A 15,361-nucleotide genomic window follows, 5' to 3' on the forward strand; every position below is an offset into this window, starting at 1 on the left:
AGAGGACCACAGTCCCCACAGCTACAGAGGACCACAGTCCCCACAGCTACAGAGGACCACAGTCCCCACAGCTACAGAGGACCACAGTCCCCACAGCTACAGAGGACCACAGTCCCCACAGCTACAGAGGACCACAGTCCCCACAGCTACAGAGGACCACAGTCCCCACAGCTACAGAGGACCACAGTCCCCACAGCTACAGAGGACCACAGTCCCCACAGCTACAGAGGACCACAGTCCCCACAGCTACAGAGGACCACAGATCACACATCTACAGAGGACCACAGATCACACATCTACAGAGGACCACAGATCACACAGCTACAGAGGATGATGATGAGATATCAATTGATCTTTATCAGTAATTCTAAAAAGAAACATCATTAGTCACTTGAGTTTCAGCAGGATCCTCCTCCTCATCGTCATTATCCACCTCCAGTCTGGGGTGGAATTGGTGGAATAGTGATGCATGTTCCCAGTGTAATAATAATAATTTTGCCATGAGTTCCCAGAGTGACTGTGTTGTAATGAATTCCACCCATGTTGTGTGTCCAGAGGCGTCCAGTGTGTCCAGTGAGCATGTGGTGGACGTGGAGGACATGAAGCACATGGTGCAGCTGCTCCACACGGCCCTCCACCTGCCCGACCACCACCTGCTGAAGGAGAGGCAGCTGCTGGAGAGACTGGATGGACTCAAACAGGACCTCTCACCTCTGGAACAGGTACCGGAGGGGTGTACTTCTGACTCCGTTTCTCTCTTGTTCTTTCTCTTTCCTTCTGTCTGTCAGTATCTCCTCTCTTTATTTCTCTCTCTTGCGTCTCTTGTCTCTTCTCTCTCGTCTCTGTGTGACTCCTACTACCTATCCCTTTGGTCGACAACCATAAAGCTGTCGCGGTAAACCTTCAAAGATAAGATTGCATGAGTGTGAGAGTTTGTTTTAGCTATCACTAGTAACCTCTGTCTCCCGTGCGTTCCCTGTACAGGTGAAGGCACAGCTGGCGCGCAGTGCAGAGTTCCACTCCTCCAGGACTCTGTGGACAGGTGTGGCCCTGCTGTCTGTGCAGGGCGGGGCCTTGGCCTGGCTCACCTGGTGGGTGTACTCCTGGGATGTCATGGAGCCCGTCACCTACTTCCTCACCTACTGCACCAGCATCGGAGTCTTCTCCTACTATGTCCTCACCAAGCAGGTACAGTACAGGACTGGAAGGACAGGAAGACCCATGTCCAGCATGGTCTCAATACAAGTAGTCAAGACAGTGTCTCCCCCTTGTGTGCACAAAAAGTACTGTCACTACAGGGCACTTGAACAAAAGGCTTTCATTTTCATTTCAGTCACACCTGGTCTCCTTACAACAACTTGGAGTCGTCAAGTTCTCATATGTGACCTTCATTGCCATACGCTGTACAGTATGAAGGCAGTAATTATCAGAGTTGAATTCTAACTTTAGATAACTGTGTGCAGTCAAACTTCTACAAACCGCTGCATTGACATCAATGGTATCTTATAAAAGTACAGTACGAACTGTGTACATCCACAACAAGGAGGCTGATACAAACCAACATTCCTCTGTTACGCTTCGAGGTGCATCACCTGTATTCTGATCATATCTCCTAATGACATCCGTGCATAATTTACACAGAGGTTCACAGTTATCTCAAGTTAGAATTTAAACCCAGATAACTATGAGCAGAAGTGATACACAAGTTAGTCTGCACCAGATGGATCATGGTTGTTGTCCTCTGTAGGATTATGTCTATCCAGATGGATCATGGTTGTTGTCCTCTGTAGGATTATGTCTATCCAGATGGATCATGGTTGTTGTCCTCTGTAGGATTATGTCTATCCAGATGGATCATGGTTGTTGTCCTCTGTAGGATTATGTCTGTCCAGATGGATCATGGTTGTTGTCCTCTGTAGGATTATGTCTGTCCAGATGGATCATGGTTGTTGTCCTCTGTAGGATTATGTCTGTCCAGATGGATCATGGTTGTTGTCCTCTGTAGGATTATGTCTGTCCAGATGGATCATGGTTGTCGTCCTCTGTGGGATTATGTCTGTCCAGAGGGATCATGGTTGTTGTCCTCTGTAGGATTATGTCTGTCCAGATGGATCATGGTTGTTGTCCTCTGTAGGATTATGTCTGTCCAGATGGATCATGGTTGTTGTCCTCTGTAGGATTATGTCTGTCCAGATGGATCATGGTTGTTGTCCTCTGTAGGATTATGTCTATCCAGATGGATCGTGGTTGTTGTCCTCTGTAGGATTATGTCTATCCAGATGGATCATGGTTGTTGTCCTCTGTAGGATTATGTGTATCCAGATGCCAAAGACAGGCAGTTCCTGTATTACTTCCACAAGGGTGCCAAGAAGGAGCGCTTCAACGTGCAGAAGTACAATGAGCTGAGAGAGGAGTTGGCTTCGGTATGTTGCTATACTTACTTATACAAGGCACTGCAGAATTTCTGCTCACTGCTTATTGGACTTTCCACTGATGTATTCAGTCTATAAAGGGGCTTCTGCTGATTGTGTGTGTGTGTCATACTTAGGTGGAAGAAGATTTGAGACGTCTAAGGAATCCAACCCAACTTCAGCTCCCTGTAGAACAGATCCAGAGCCAGCCATGAAGAGCAGCACCACATCAAACTGAAGGACTACTGAGCAGCAGCATTTCATCCCATTTATTTTGATAACAATGCATTTTTCTTACTAACCCTGCAGATCATTTTAGAGTTTTGGTTTACACCGTTTACAATGTTGGAAGTCATTTGTGGTAATAGAAGTATAGTAATAAATATATGAGAAAGCATCTTCCTGAATACTAATCATATTTTCTCTGCATTCCTGGCCATTGCAGTAATTCAATATAGTAGCTAGTGTCATTTCTATAGAAGAGCAAAGTTATGAATAGTGATGTGTATATAATGAGATGATCCATTCTGAATGTTTACAAAGATTAAGAGGAACTGAGACTGAACACAAATTACATTTCAATATTTTATTGCACCTCAATTCAGACTTTTGTTTCAATCATCAAAACCCCAAACATATTTCAACAGTTTTACAACTGCCATTTTATAAATGAGAGATTCTAACTCAATAGGAGCCCCACGCACCTCTCCAAATGCTATTAGTGCAAACCCAATCTCCCAAAAGGTCAGAGATACATTTCCCTGGTGGACCACAAAACAAGACAAGTACATTACTCTTACTAAGCAGTGGTTCCTTATATTCACCCATGGAGACTAAAATGGTCCTCATTTTCTTGAACAATTCAGAAATAGAAACATGAATTGGTGTCCAGCACTCAGGTTCACATACAAATGAGTAATACCTCATGCATTGTCATTGCTTTAGTAAATATCTCCCAGGTGACTAACAATTATTTATTTTTTAAACATGAGATGGTCTGTTGATTGGTACCCTGAGTTGTCTTATCTGAGTTATATAATGCACACTTGCGCATATTTTCTGGCTGAAGAATATGTCTGTAGTCATGTGGTGTACAAAAAAGATTGGTAGTGTTAAAGTTGTTCAGTATTGGAGCGGCAGGTAGCCAAGTGGTTAGAGATGCGAGCCAGCAACCGGAGGGTTTCCAATCCCAGCCCAGATGGAATGTGGGGGGGTGTAATTGACCAATAAAGTGATCTTATCTTAAGTTGAAAACAGTTGTCAAATACCCTCAATAAAGAACAATGGTAAAAAGCTGGATTTTTTTTTATAGTTCATTAAAAGGCCATTGATTTGAATGACCAAACAAAGGCACCATACCATGTATAGGACTGGTTTTCCTGAGTCAGAGTAGTACAGTAGGTCATGTGACCAAACAAAGGCACCATAGTGGCAGTAAACCATGTATAGGACTGGTTTTCCTGAGTCAGAGTAGTACAGTAGGTCATGTGACCAAACAAAGGCACCATAGTGGCAGTAAACCATGTATAGGACTGGTTTTCCTGAGTCAGAGTAGTACAGTAGGTCATGTGAACAAACAAAGGCACCATAGAGGCAGTAAACCATGTATAGGACTGGTTTTCCTGAGTCAGAGTAGTACAGTAGGTCATGTGAACAAACAAAGGCACCATAGTGGCAGTAAACCATGTATAGGACTGGTTTTCCTGAGTCAGAGTAGTACAGTAGGTCATGTGAACAAACAAAGGCACCATAGAGGCAGTAAACCATGTATAGGACTGGTTTTCCTGAGTCAGAGTAGTACAGTAGGTCATGTGAACAAACAAAGGCACCATAGTGGCAGTAAACCATGTATAGGACTGGTTTTCCTGAGTCAGAGTAGTACAGTAGGTCATGTGAACAAACAAAGGCACCATAGTGGCAGTAAACCATGTATAGGACTGGTTTTCCTGAGTCAGAGTAGTACAGTAGGTCATGTGAACAAACAAAGGCACCATAGTGGCAGTAAACCATGTATAGGACTGGTTTTCCTGAGTCAGAGTAGTACAGTAGGTCATGTGACCAAACAAAGGCACCATAGTGGCAGTAAACCATGTATAGGACTGGTTTTCCTGAGTCAGAGTAGTACAGTAGGTCATGTCACCAAACAAAGGCACCATAGTGGCAGTAAACCATGTATAGGACTGGTTTTCCTGAGTCAGAGTAGTACAGCAGGTCATGTGACCAAACGTGCAGTATTTACTTAGTCTTTGAAACACTAGACACTTGACTCCCAGAGGTACTTTCCACATTGGAGTTGTTTGTTCACGTTTAGCCTGCCGCTTTCAAAAATTTGTAAAACTACATGAGTTGTAAAGGCTAAGCACATCCAAGTACAAAGAGAAATAACACAAATTCCCTTTTTGACAAAACAAGTGGGGAGGCAACATATTTATTTTTTACCCCCTTTTCTCCCTAATATCGTGGTATCCAATTGTTACTAATTACTATCTTGTCTCATCGCTACAACTCCCGTACAGGTTTGGGAGAGATGAAGGTCGAATGCCATGCGTCCTCCGAAACATAACCCAACCAAGCCGCACTGCTTCTTCACACAGCGCGCCTCCAACCCGGAAGCCAGCCGCACCAATGTGTCGGAGGAAACACCGTGCTGGACGGTATTGATATGGTATGAACCCACATCTTCTTGGTTGCAAGGAAGGCGTTCAACCCCAGAGCCACCCACTCTTTACCCCAATCGGCACTTTTCTTCCTATGTCGGACAAAGACAGTTGCACAATCTTGCACAAGAGATAAGGATCAAAGCCACACCTTTTGGATGCAAGGTAGGGATTTAACCCCAGAGCCACATCCTCCTTCAAACAACGTGCACATGTCTTTGTATATTTGACACAGATAGTTGATGTAAACAAATCAAGCCCAGGGAACCACTAGTCAATGCTAAGAATTAGCAGTATTCTCTCGAGAAAGGCCTTAAGGGACTGGAGATGCAAAATCCTTTACTGACTGAGAATCCCCTCTTAACAAACAGCTATCCACAAACAGATTGAGAATAAAGTCATTTGAAATGTTAATGCTCAATTACCATTCTCATGTCACTCTTTTACCTGCCCTGCGGGTACATTCCATGACCTCTGTCAACACCAACAGGGAAAGCCTGAAGCCGAGCAGCCAAGCAGGTTTCACCAGTATAGTACCATGCTTTGTTTTAGGTCAGTTTTGCCACCACAGAATGTGTGTTAAAATAACACTGCATACACAATCATCAGCCAATGACATGATCTCCATTTGGTTTCATAGGAAAGATTAGAATAAAGGGAATATGCACAGCTTGATGAAGTGTAATTCATGGTTCTCAAGACTAACATCTAAATAATGTAGACAAACTTTTAACAAAAAGAACCACCAGACATTATAGTCAAGGACAACCTTTCTCCCCAAAAAACATTCAAAACAACTACAGCAGGATTCAGGAATGACGTAGTAGCTGCCCAGTGGATGGAGACCTTACTGCTTCTTGGGTCGGAAGTAGAGCTTCCTGGTGAGCATGGAAGCGAAGCAGGGGACCTGTTTCTTCCCGATGGCGGTCTTGTCGTTACAATTCCCGACGCTCCTCATGGACACCTTCCTGTTGACCAGGGTCAGGAGCTCCGTGAACTCCAGGGAATCCCCGAACTTCCGCATGGCCCCACACAGGTCCTGGATGTACCAGGAGCCGTTGATCGTCTCGCGGTGGGAATAGTAGCCTGCACAGGGACACCGGGAACAAGTATGGCAGTCAGATCTGTATTCCATTCATCCAAATGAGAAGCAAAGGATAATCAAGTGATCAAACAACATTACACAAACACAGGGAAACAGTTATTTAGGATATTGTCTAAACAGCATAACTGTATACAAGTCACAGTAAGGAGGAGTTTGGTACAAAATAGTAACTGTGCATCTGATAAGGAATTAAAATAATGAATTTGTCTTTATTCTCCATGTATCACTGATCTATGCATCTATCCTCATTTACGACCACAAGGTTTCCAGTATTTCTTCTTGTTTTCTGTAATGGACTATCAGCTGTGCCATGTGTTCCTCACCTTCAGCCACAGAGTAACACATGATGAAGTCAGCGCCAGCAGGGAGGGTGTAGACCACCCCAGCGTCCACCACCACCTCGTTGGTCTTCACTTCGCTGTCCACCACGTCCATGGGGGTCACTGGATCGTCATGCTTGTCCCCACGGCACGCCTGTCGGTGTCAATCAAATCAGAAACCAAAAACAGTCAAAACGTCAATATGATGGTGGTTATATATATATATATATATATTTAGCAGTAAATATTTGTGGTTATGTGGATAAATGTTTACAAATAGAATTACAAATAATAGTATTGTGTCTGAGGAAGATATGCCTCAGGTCTATGAGTCAATAGGTCTATATACAGTGCCTTGCGAAAGTATTCGGCCCCCTTGACCTTTTGCCACATTTCAGGCTTCAAACATAAAGATATAAAACTATTTTTTTTGTGAAGAATCAACAACAAGTGGGACACAATCATGAAGTGGAACGACATTTATTGGATATTTCAAACTTTTTTGACAAATCAAAAATTGAAAAATTGGGCGTGCAAAATTATTCAGCCCCTTTACTTTCAGTGCAGCAAACTCTCTCCAGAAGTTCAGTGAGGATCTCTGAATGATCCAATGTTGACCTAAATGACTAATGATGATAAATACAATCCACCTGTGTGTAATCAAGTCTCCGTATAAATGCACCTGCACTGTGATAGTCTCAGAGGTCCGTTAAAAGCGCAGAGAGCATCATGAAGAACAAGGAACACACCAGGCAGGTCCGAGATACTGTTGTGAAGAAGTTTAAAGCCGGATTTGGATACAAAAACATTTCCCAAGCTTTAAACATCCCAAGGAGCACTGTGCAAGCGATAATATTGAAATGGAAGGAGTATCAGACCACTGCAAATCTACCAAGACCTGGCCGTCCCTCTAAACTTTCAGCTCATACAAGGAGAAGACTGATCAGAGATGCAGCCAAGAGGCCCATGATCACTCTGGATGAACTGCAGAGATCTACAGCTGAGGTGGGAGACTCTGTCCATAGGACAACAATCAGTCGTATATTGCACAAATCTGGCCTTTATGGAAGAGTGGCAAGAAGAGAGCCATTTCTTAAAGATATCCATAAAAAGTGTTGTTTAAAGTTTGCCACAAGCCACCTGGGAGACACACCAAACATGTGGAAGAAGGTGCTCTGGTCAGATGAAACTAAAATTTAACTTTTTGGCAACAATGCAAAACGTTATGTTTGGCGTAAAAGCAACACAGCTCATCACCCTGAACACACCATCCCCACTGTCAAACATGGTGGTGGCAGCATCATGGTTTGGGCCTGCTTTTCTTCAGCAGGGACAGGGAAGATGGTTAAAATTGATGGGAAGATGGATGGAGCCAAATACAGGACCATTCTGGAAGAAAACCTGATGGAGTCTACAAAAGACCTGAGACTGGGACGGAGATTTGTCTTCCAACAAGACAATGATCCAAAACATAAAGCAAAATCTACAATGGAATGGTTCAAAAATAAACATATCCAGGTGTTAGAATGGCCAAGTCAAAGTCCAGACCTGAATCCAATCGAGAATCTGTGGAAAGAACTGAAAACTGCTGTTCACAAATTCTCTCCATCCAACCTCACTGAGCTCGAGCTGTTTTGCAAGGAGGAATGGGAAAAAATTTCAGTCTCTCGATGTGCAAAACTGATAGAGACATACCCCAAGCGACTTACAGCTGTAATCGCAGCAAAAGGTGGCGCTACAAAGTATTAACTTAAGGGGGCTGAATAATTTTGCACGCCCAATTTTTCCGTTTTTGATTTGTTAAAAAAGTTTGAAATATCCAATAAATGTCGTTCCACTTCATGATTGTGTCCCACTTGTTGTTGATTCTTCACAAAAAAATACAGTTTTTTATCTTTATGTTTGAAGCCTGAAATGTGGCAAAAGGTCGCAAAGTTCAAGGGGGCCGAATACTTTCGCAAGGCACTGTATGTCTGAGTCAACAGTACTGAATGTCAGCGGTTTCCATCTAAAATGGATCTATTCAAAAGGCATCTCATCATCTGACCTCTTACCTGTAGTATGAAGATCTTGGGCTTGCCCACCAGGCTCTTACACTTGTCTCCTTTGAACAGGGCAGTGATGTCCTGGATAGCGATCTTGTCGTCGTAAGCATAGACGTGGTCGTTCTCTCCGTGGCTCAGAAAGACGCACACGAAGCAGTCTGCATCAGCATGGTTGGCCTCAGCCGCTATAGAGTATCAGACATGTATCATTTCTTATTCTGAAGTATAATACCGACTGTGACTGATACAGTATCTGTGTTAAGCAGATTAATTGAGGTGGTATCGAAGGCCTAGAAGTGCTGCTTACCCTGACTGATTTGATCCAGAACTTCCTCCACCTTCAGATTATCAAAGGCCTGCACTTCAAAGTTCAAGTCCTCAAATCTGAATCAGAAAAATCAAGTGTCAAACATGGTTAGGCATGAACATTTTAAACAACTCCATCAGCACTACAGTTGACTGAACCGGTCTATAGGGAGTTCTGATGCCATGTATACCTTTTGACCAGATTGGAGCGGTCAGCATTGGTCCCGTTGCGGGGGGGCATCCTCAGATGCCAGTAGAAGTGCTCCTGGTTGAAGATGAGAGCCAGGCCTCGCCGCTTGTGGTTCATCTTATACTCCTCCGCAGGGTCCATAGAGAAAGAACTGCTGAAGGAAAAACACATGCTCCCCTGTCAATACCTTGTTATGCCATAGTGGGTGTAGCTGAACGAGAGACATTTGTTAAGAGAAAGTGTAGCTTTCTTATCGGTTACCACAAGAAATTCGGAAGAATCTGTTCACTTCAAATTGTCAACAGACTTGAACTTATTTCAACCAGGTGTTCATTACATTCAAGTCATTTATAACAATGTAATGAGTAATATCATTACTAATAGTTACCTGCAGAAATACCCATCTGTTTCTGTAAGGTTCGCACTAGGACCTGATAAAGAGAAAGGAACATACAATCTGAACAGGTATGACAATCTTGCATGAATATTTATCTTATGACTTCTCAAAGGCCTCGTGGTTTTACAGCTTTCTGATATCTCAACATTCGGCAGTTTCGATGCAAATGGTCTCCAAAGCTTTTGGGATCAGATTTATTTTGGGGGGGGGGTCTGTTGTTAAGCTCTGCAAACAGGTTTGTGAATTAGTAGCCTCGGCTACAACTCCAGGGCCAAGCAGCCATTGTTCAATAAGCACCCGGTCCTGGTGGTTTTCAATAGGCTGGTTACGGGTGTTAAGACCAGTAGAAAAAGTGACAAAGCTCTCCTATCTTACATGCTCTTTACTTGTGCTGCTGTTGCAGGTGTGGGGTGAAGCATGAAGGAGAAAGTCTGCTGTTCCATTTCCTCATGTTCCTTGTGTTACGGGTTATTATTGAGAGCACAAGAGGAGGGTATACTGCTTTTGATTCAGGTGATTGCTCAGTGCAAACGCCAAACGGAGAAATAACTACAGATTTGTGTTAACCATTACATAATTAGCGTGTACTTTGAGTCTCGTAAAATGAAATTTCGTGAGATAAGGTAGTTTCGTTAAAACAGTACCTCAAACAGTCTTTCTGTTTTGGTTTTAAATGTACATCTACATATGTCTCTACAAGCATTGGGCACCTAGACCTACCTAACCTCATATCGGCCGTACATACTCACCTGTCGTCTGGGATGTTTTGTTGTCTTTTTCCAAGCTTCCTGTGAGACAAAAATCCCACATGAGACAATACAGTAAGATTTCACAGACCTGTGAAACAAGTCTGTACACTGATAACATTGACATAACACCTGATATAAAATCTGGTCTGTGCTTATCTGTCAGTAACTTAGTCCCCAGGCAATTGCGTAGTGACGCGATTAATCTGACAGTGAACAACAATCTTGGCTACTGTAACAACAGTACAAACAGACACATATTGCGGTACATACACCGTATAAACGTATTAGACCAGATAAGCGAGGAAAATGGAGGGGGAATTGCGAAATCCATGACATCATTCAGCAAGTGATGTATTATTCTTTTGTTTCCTTTCCCAGGGAGGATCCGAAATGTCTTCTGAGAGTTCTTCTTTCATATTTGTCTTATATGATTTCCGTGACCACAACTTTACATTAAACTGCAAGACTACTAATACCAATACATACATATAGTATTTTATAACTTCCAAATAGGACTTTTTCTTACCTTTAGTGTCTTTATTCCCTGGATACGACATGGTTGCTGTCTACTCTCCTTTCAATGTGTACACGCAAGTGTAAAATGTATCACAAACACTGATGGAGAATGACACTTCCCGCCCCTTTAAGCTGATTGGCGGATCTACTCAAAAACTGGATACAATTGGCAACTGGGCATGGCAATCAAGCGTTGCTCGTTACAACTTCCGTATAATGCCACATTGTAGCCACTGAGAACCGTATAACAGAGTCAAATATATACTAAACAAAAATATAAACGCGACATGCAGCAATTTAAAGGATTTTGCTGAGTTACAGTACATATAAGCAAAGCAGTGAATTCAAATAAATAAATTAGGCCCTGATCTATGGTTTTTATATGACTGGGCAGGGGCACAGCCACTGAGACTGACTTTTTCCCCACAAAAGGGCTTTTTTATACACAGAAATATTCCTCTTGTCCGGGTGGCTGGCCTCAGACGATCCCATGGGTGAAAAAGCCAGATGTGGAGGTCCTGAGTTGGCGTGGTTACACGTGGTCTGCGGTTGTGAGGCTGGTTGGACATAATGCCAAATTCTCTAAAACGACGTTGGGGGTGACTTATGGTATCGACTTATATTTTTGTTAAGTATAATATAAAACATGGCGTGACATTATTCAGAGGGATACTGTAAAAACAAAATGCATGTTTAGGTATGCCTGTGAATGAGGAAAGCTCAACAAACGTCAAATGTCAGCTAAGTGTGCACTGCAGGAGTCTCTCTGACTGTCAATGTAGGGTTTACACCTCATGTACATGACAGCATTAAACAGCAGGGTTGCAGTATTGTCACACTCTGAAAACATGAGCAGATCATGTTATACAGACACAGAAAATTAATAACAATCAAATGTTATGTCATGTATACAGTTTACAGCTGGTATAAAAGGTGCAGTGAAAGGCTTGTGTGCTGGTGTAACAGTATAGCTTCCTTTCCTCTCCCCTTCCTGGGCTCGAACCAGGGACCCTCTGCACACATCAACAACAGCCACCCTCGAAGCATCGTTACCCATCGCGCCACAAAAGCTGCGGCCCTTGCAGAGCAAGGGGAACAACTGCTTCAAGGTTTCAGAGCAAGTGACGTTTCCCATTGAAACGCTATTAGCACGCACCCCGGTAGCCATTTCACATCGGTTACACTCACCCCCCTTTTGACCTCCTCCTTTTCCGCAGCAACCAGTGATCCGGGTCACGGCACCAATGTAACAGTATAGCTTCCGTCCCTCTCCTCGCCCCACTCTCAAAGCATCATTACCCATCGCTCCACAAAAGCCGCGACCCTTGCAGAGCAACTACTTCAAGGTCTCAGAGCAAGTGACGTCAACACAATTAGCGCACACCCTGTTAACTAGCTAGCCATTTCACATCAGTTACACTGGCTCCCTCGACATTGCAGTTCTATAATCAATATTGAATTAATTTTTTTACCTTTATTAAACTAGGCAAGTCAGTTAAGAACAAATTCTTATTTTCAATGACTGCCTAGGAACAGTGGGTTAAATGCCTTGTTCAGGGGCAGAACGACAGATTTTTACCTTGTCAGGTCTGGGAATCGATGTTGCAAGTCCAATGCTCTAACCACTAGACTACCTGCCGCCCCGGTATCAATAATAAGAGTCAAATATAAAAATGACAAGTAATAGAAGAGGTAATACACATAGTAATATGGATGAGTTGTATGATCTTCCCCACCAGCAAGATTGTTAGCCTGGTTAAACCAGATTGAATGCTGAACTCACCAGTGAAGTGAAACAATTGACAATGGTGAGTGCAGCATTCCGTATGATTTAACCAGGCTACAAGATTGTGGACACATTATTGAATTAACTGTGAGGAATACTTGACACTGGGAGCATGTCAATACATTAATCAGGGTTGTGTTCATTAGGCACCACACGGAAGAAAACAGACAAACTACCTGGAGTTCTCCAATAAGAAACACTCCTTTTCGTATTCCGTTGTAAAACGTTTTCTGTTGCATGCCCTAATGGACACAATCCAGATGCCATTTTACCTTGGAAACTCTAGACAAGTCCCAACATATTATGCAATCTCCTACAGAAATCTCTCTCCAGGCATTCCTGGAACTCATCTTCACAGTCATCTTTATCACAGTTACAAGTGGCATCAAACTATGCCAACAGTTATGCTGGTTACAGAACTTGGTCAAGGATGGGATGCCGATGTCAAACTGTAGAGTAGACAAGAGTTGACCATTAGATCAATGCTCACAAATATTCAATGCAATATATAATATGACAGCTCTTACAACATTCCTATAAACAGTAGTCTTCATTCTCTACGTTCTTGACCTAATCTGAATCTGGTAATGAATGGTGTGACTGTTGAACAAGTAGAGGACACTAAATTACTTGGTGTTACCTTATATTTAAACTGTCATGATCAAAACATATAGATTCAATGGTTGTAAAGATGGGGAGAGATCTGTCTGTAGTAAAGAGATGCTCTGCTTTTTTGACACCACATTCCACAAAGCAAGTCCTGCAGGCTCTAGTTTAGTCTTATCTTGATTATTGTCCAGTCATATGGTCAAGTGCTGCAAAGAAATTCCTAGTTAAGCTGCAGCTGGTCCAGAACACAGCAGTACTACTAGCTCTTCATTGCATTACTAGGCTGCCAGTCTCTCTTGGTTAAGAGTTGAGGAAAGACTGACTGCGTCACTTCTCATTTTTATCAGAAACATTATTGTGTTGGAAATTCCAACTTGTTTGCATAATCAACTTACACACAGCACTGACAAACACACACTTACCCCACCAGACATGCCACCAGGGGTCTTTTCACAGTCCCCAGGTCCAGAACAAATTCAAGAAAACGTACAGTATTATACACAGCCATGAGTGCATGGAACCCCGTTCCATCTTATATTGAGCAAGTGAACAGAAAACCTGGTTTCAAAAAACAAATAAAGCAACACCTCATGGCACAACACCTCTCCCCCATGTGACCTACTTGTTGTGTGTATATGTACCGACATGCATGTGTAACAGAGATGCACACACACACATTACATGTTAATGTTCTTAAATGTATGTAAATTGTAACGTCGCCGATTGAAACGCTATTTAGCGCGCATCGCCGCTAACTAGCTAGCCGTTTCACGTGCAAGTCTGAGGGAGGGACTTTACCATCAATGCATTCGTAGTGACACATTCCATGACGTCCTCCAAGTAAGTCCAGCGCCACGTTGAGTTATTTTTTAATTGTATAGATCTTATTGAGGTATTTGCCAATGTTATGGATTCCATTGAGAATGGCTTTTAAAGTCCTTCTCCGGTCCGGTGTTTCAGGTTCAAGTTCCTTACTATATGAATATACACAGCTCAGAAATCCACAGGAACACAGTAAGCCCACGATAAAAAACTAAATGCAACTCTGAACGTGCACGATGACTGTCCGTCCACCTGATGCTAGAAAATAGTTGCAATTGGTCTGCATGTGAATCCCAAAAGTTAAATTATCCTAACATGTAAACCGCTGTGATATATATTTTCAACAACCAAAAACAATGCATTTTCAGCTGTTCGAAGTTGGTGTACCAAACCGATAGTAAAAGACGCTAAAACTACATTTAAGAACAAGAAGCATAGTAATAGTGCACATGGAATATAGGCTACCGCTTCTTAGACTTGCCTTCAACGAGAATGACCGATATATAACTCACATATATGTGAATTTGATGTGGTCGCCCAAAAAGTTATATTGTAGCCTAGTTGGGCATGCGAAATCAAGTGAGTCTAGTATCAGTGCTTAGTTGTGGCCGAGTTGTCTGGTACGCGGTACCAGAACCTACATTTTAGGGTTGAATTGCGTACCAGCTCCTGTATAAAACAAGTAGAATATCGCCCGCCGAGATTCACACAGTGAGCCAAAAAAAGTTTGATCAAAGCGGAATGAAAGCGGGGTCGGCATTTCTCGATTCTGCTATGTTCAAGTTTATTTGCCACTAGTCTGTGATTCTATGCTTGACAGTAGGCTAGTAGTGTTCGAGAATGTGTGGCTTGAAAATGCATCAGTGTGAATGGCATGATGCGTTGTTCCAAATGGCCAAATAAGGGGTTGTAAGGTCATAAAAAGTCATGGAAATGTTTGTAAACATAGTTCATGAAGGCACACTTAAATATTGTTACTCACTTATCAGCCATCATAGGAATGACCCTTCAGTGCATGTCTGTGTACTGCTTATGTGCCAGTGGGCCGTTGCCCAAGAAGAGAGAGTTCGACATTTCAGCAGCGGATAAAATAACTATTCCAATTCAAAACATAACTTGTAGCAGTTCTCGCTAGTTAACTATAGCTAACTATCATTCATGTTGTTCTCGCCTTTCCAAAGGCACGGCAATTAACTTCCTATGCGAATTGAGGCTATTCTGAGGGCAAAAATGTTTTTGTTTTTTACACTCAGTGTATATAGATGTCTAATTAGATAGCATTCTGAAGTTACCTTACCCATATTGTCCCTGATTCATTGAATGAATCTCGCAAATGGAAACTCGGCCAAAACCCTCCTTCCGCTAATTTCGTTGTGTCTATGTACTGACGTGTGCAATTGATAGATTCACACGAATGTTTTTAACTTTATGTAAATTGTCTGTCTCGT

General features: G+C 42.6%; 2 protein-coding genes across 8 annotated transcripts in view; one reads left to right on the forward strand and one right to left on the reverse strand.

Moving 5' to 3' along the window:
- The window catches only part of LOC109877450 (calcium uniporter protein, mitochondrial-like), a 35,466-nt gene extending 31,848 nt beyond the window's left edge, over positions 1 to 3,618 (forward strand). For 2 of the 3 annotated variants that reach the window (XM_031817495.1, XM_031817496.1), the window contains exons 5-8: positions 556 to 722; positions 985 to 1,188; positions 2,307 to 2,423; positions 2,549 to 3,618. In XM_031817495.1, the coding sequence (XP_031673355.1) occupies positions 556 to 722; positions 985 to 1,188; positions 2,307 to 2,423; positions 2,549 to 2,626 (566 nt within the window). In that variant the 3' untranslated portion in view covers positions 2,627 to 3,618. Of the gene's footprint in view, positions 1 to 555; positions 723 to 984; positions 1,189 to 1,747; positions 2,279 to 2,306; positions 2,424 to 2,548 lie in introns of those variants that run through there. The other variant, XM_031817497.1, reaches the window with a different exon arrangement.
- On the reverse strand, positions 2,983 to 15,294 carry LOC116364343 (caspase-6). 5 transcript variants are annotated; one of them, XM_031817501.1, is made up of 8 exons: positions 15,211 to 15,294; positions 10,181 to 10,219; positions 9,423 to 9,465; positions 9,036 to 9,188; positions 8,846 to 8,922; positions 8,548 to 8,723; positions 6,497 to 6,647; positions 2,983 to 6,154 (listed from the first exon to the last, which is right to left on the reverse strand). In XM_031817501.1, exons 1-8 carry the CDS (start codon positions 15,212 to 15,214, stop codon positions 5,916 to 5,918), a joined length of 882 nt encoding a protein of 293 aa, XP_031673361.1. In that variant the 5' UTR covers positions 15,215 to 15,294; the 3' UTR covers positions 2,983 to 5,915. The 5 variants fall into 5 exon arrangements, with proteins under 5 accessions (XP_031673361.1, XP_031673363.1, XP_031673362.1 ...); XM_031817503.1 differs by having other exon boundaries at positions 2,983 to 6,192; positions 15,211 to 15,262; XM_031817502.1 differs by lacking the exon at positions 15,211 to 15,294 and adding an exon at positions 10,707 to 10,949 and having other exon boundaries at positions 2,983 to 6,192.
- Between the last annotated feature and the right edge of the window lie 67 nt (positions 15,295 to 15,361).

The sequence above is a fragment of the Oncorhynchus kisutch genome, unplaced genomic scaffold (genome assembly GCF_002021735.2).
Source record: "Oncorhynchus kisutch isolate 150728-3 unplaced genomic scaffold, Okis_V2 scaffold1049, whole genome shotgun sequence".
NCBI classification, from domain to species: domain Eukaryota; kingdom Metazoa; phylum Chordata; class Actinopteri; order Salmoniformes; family Salmonidae; genus Oncorhynchus; species Oncorhynchus kisutch.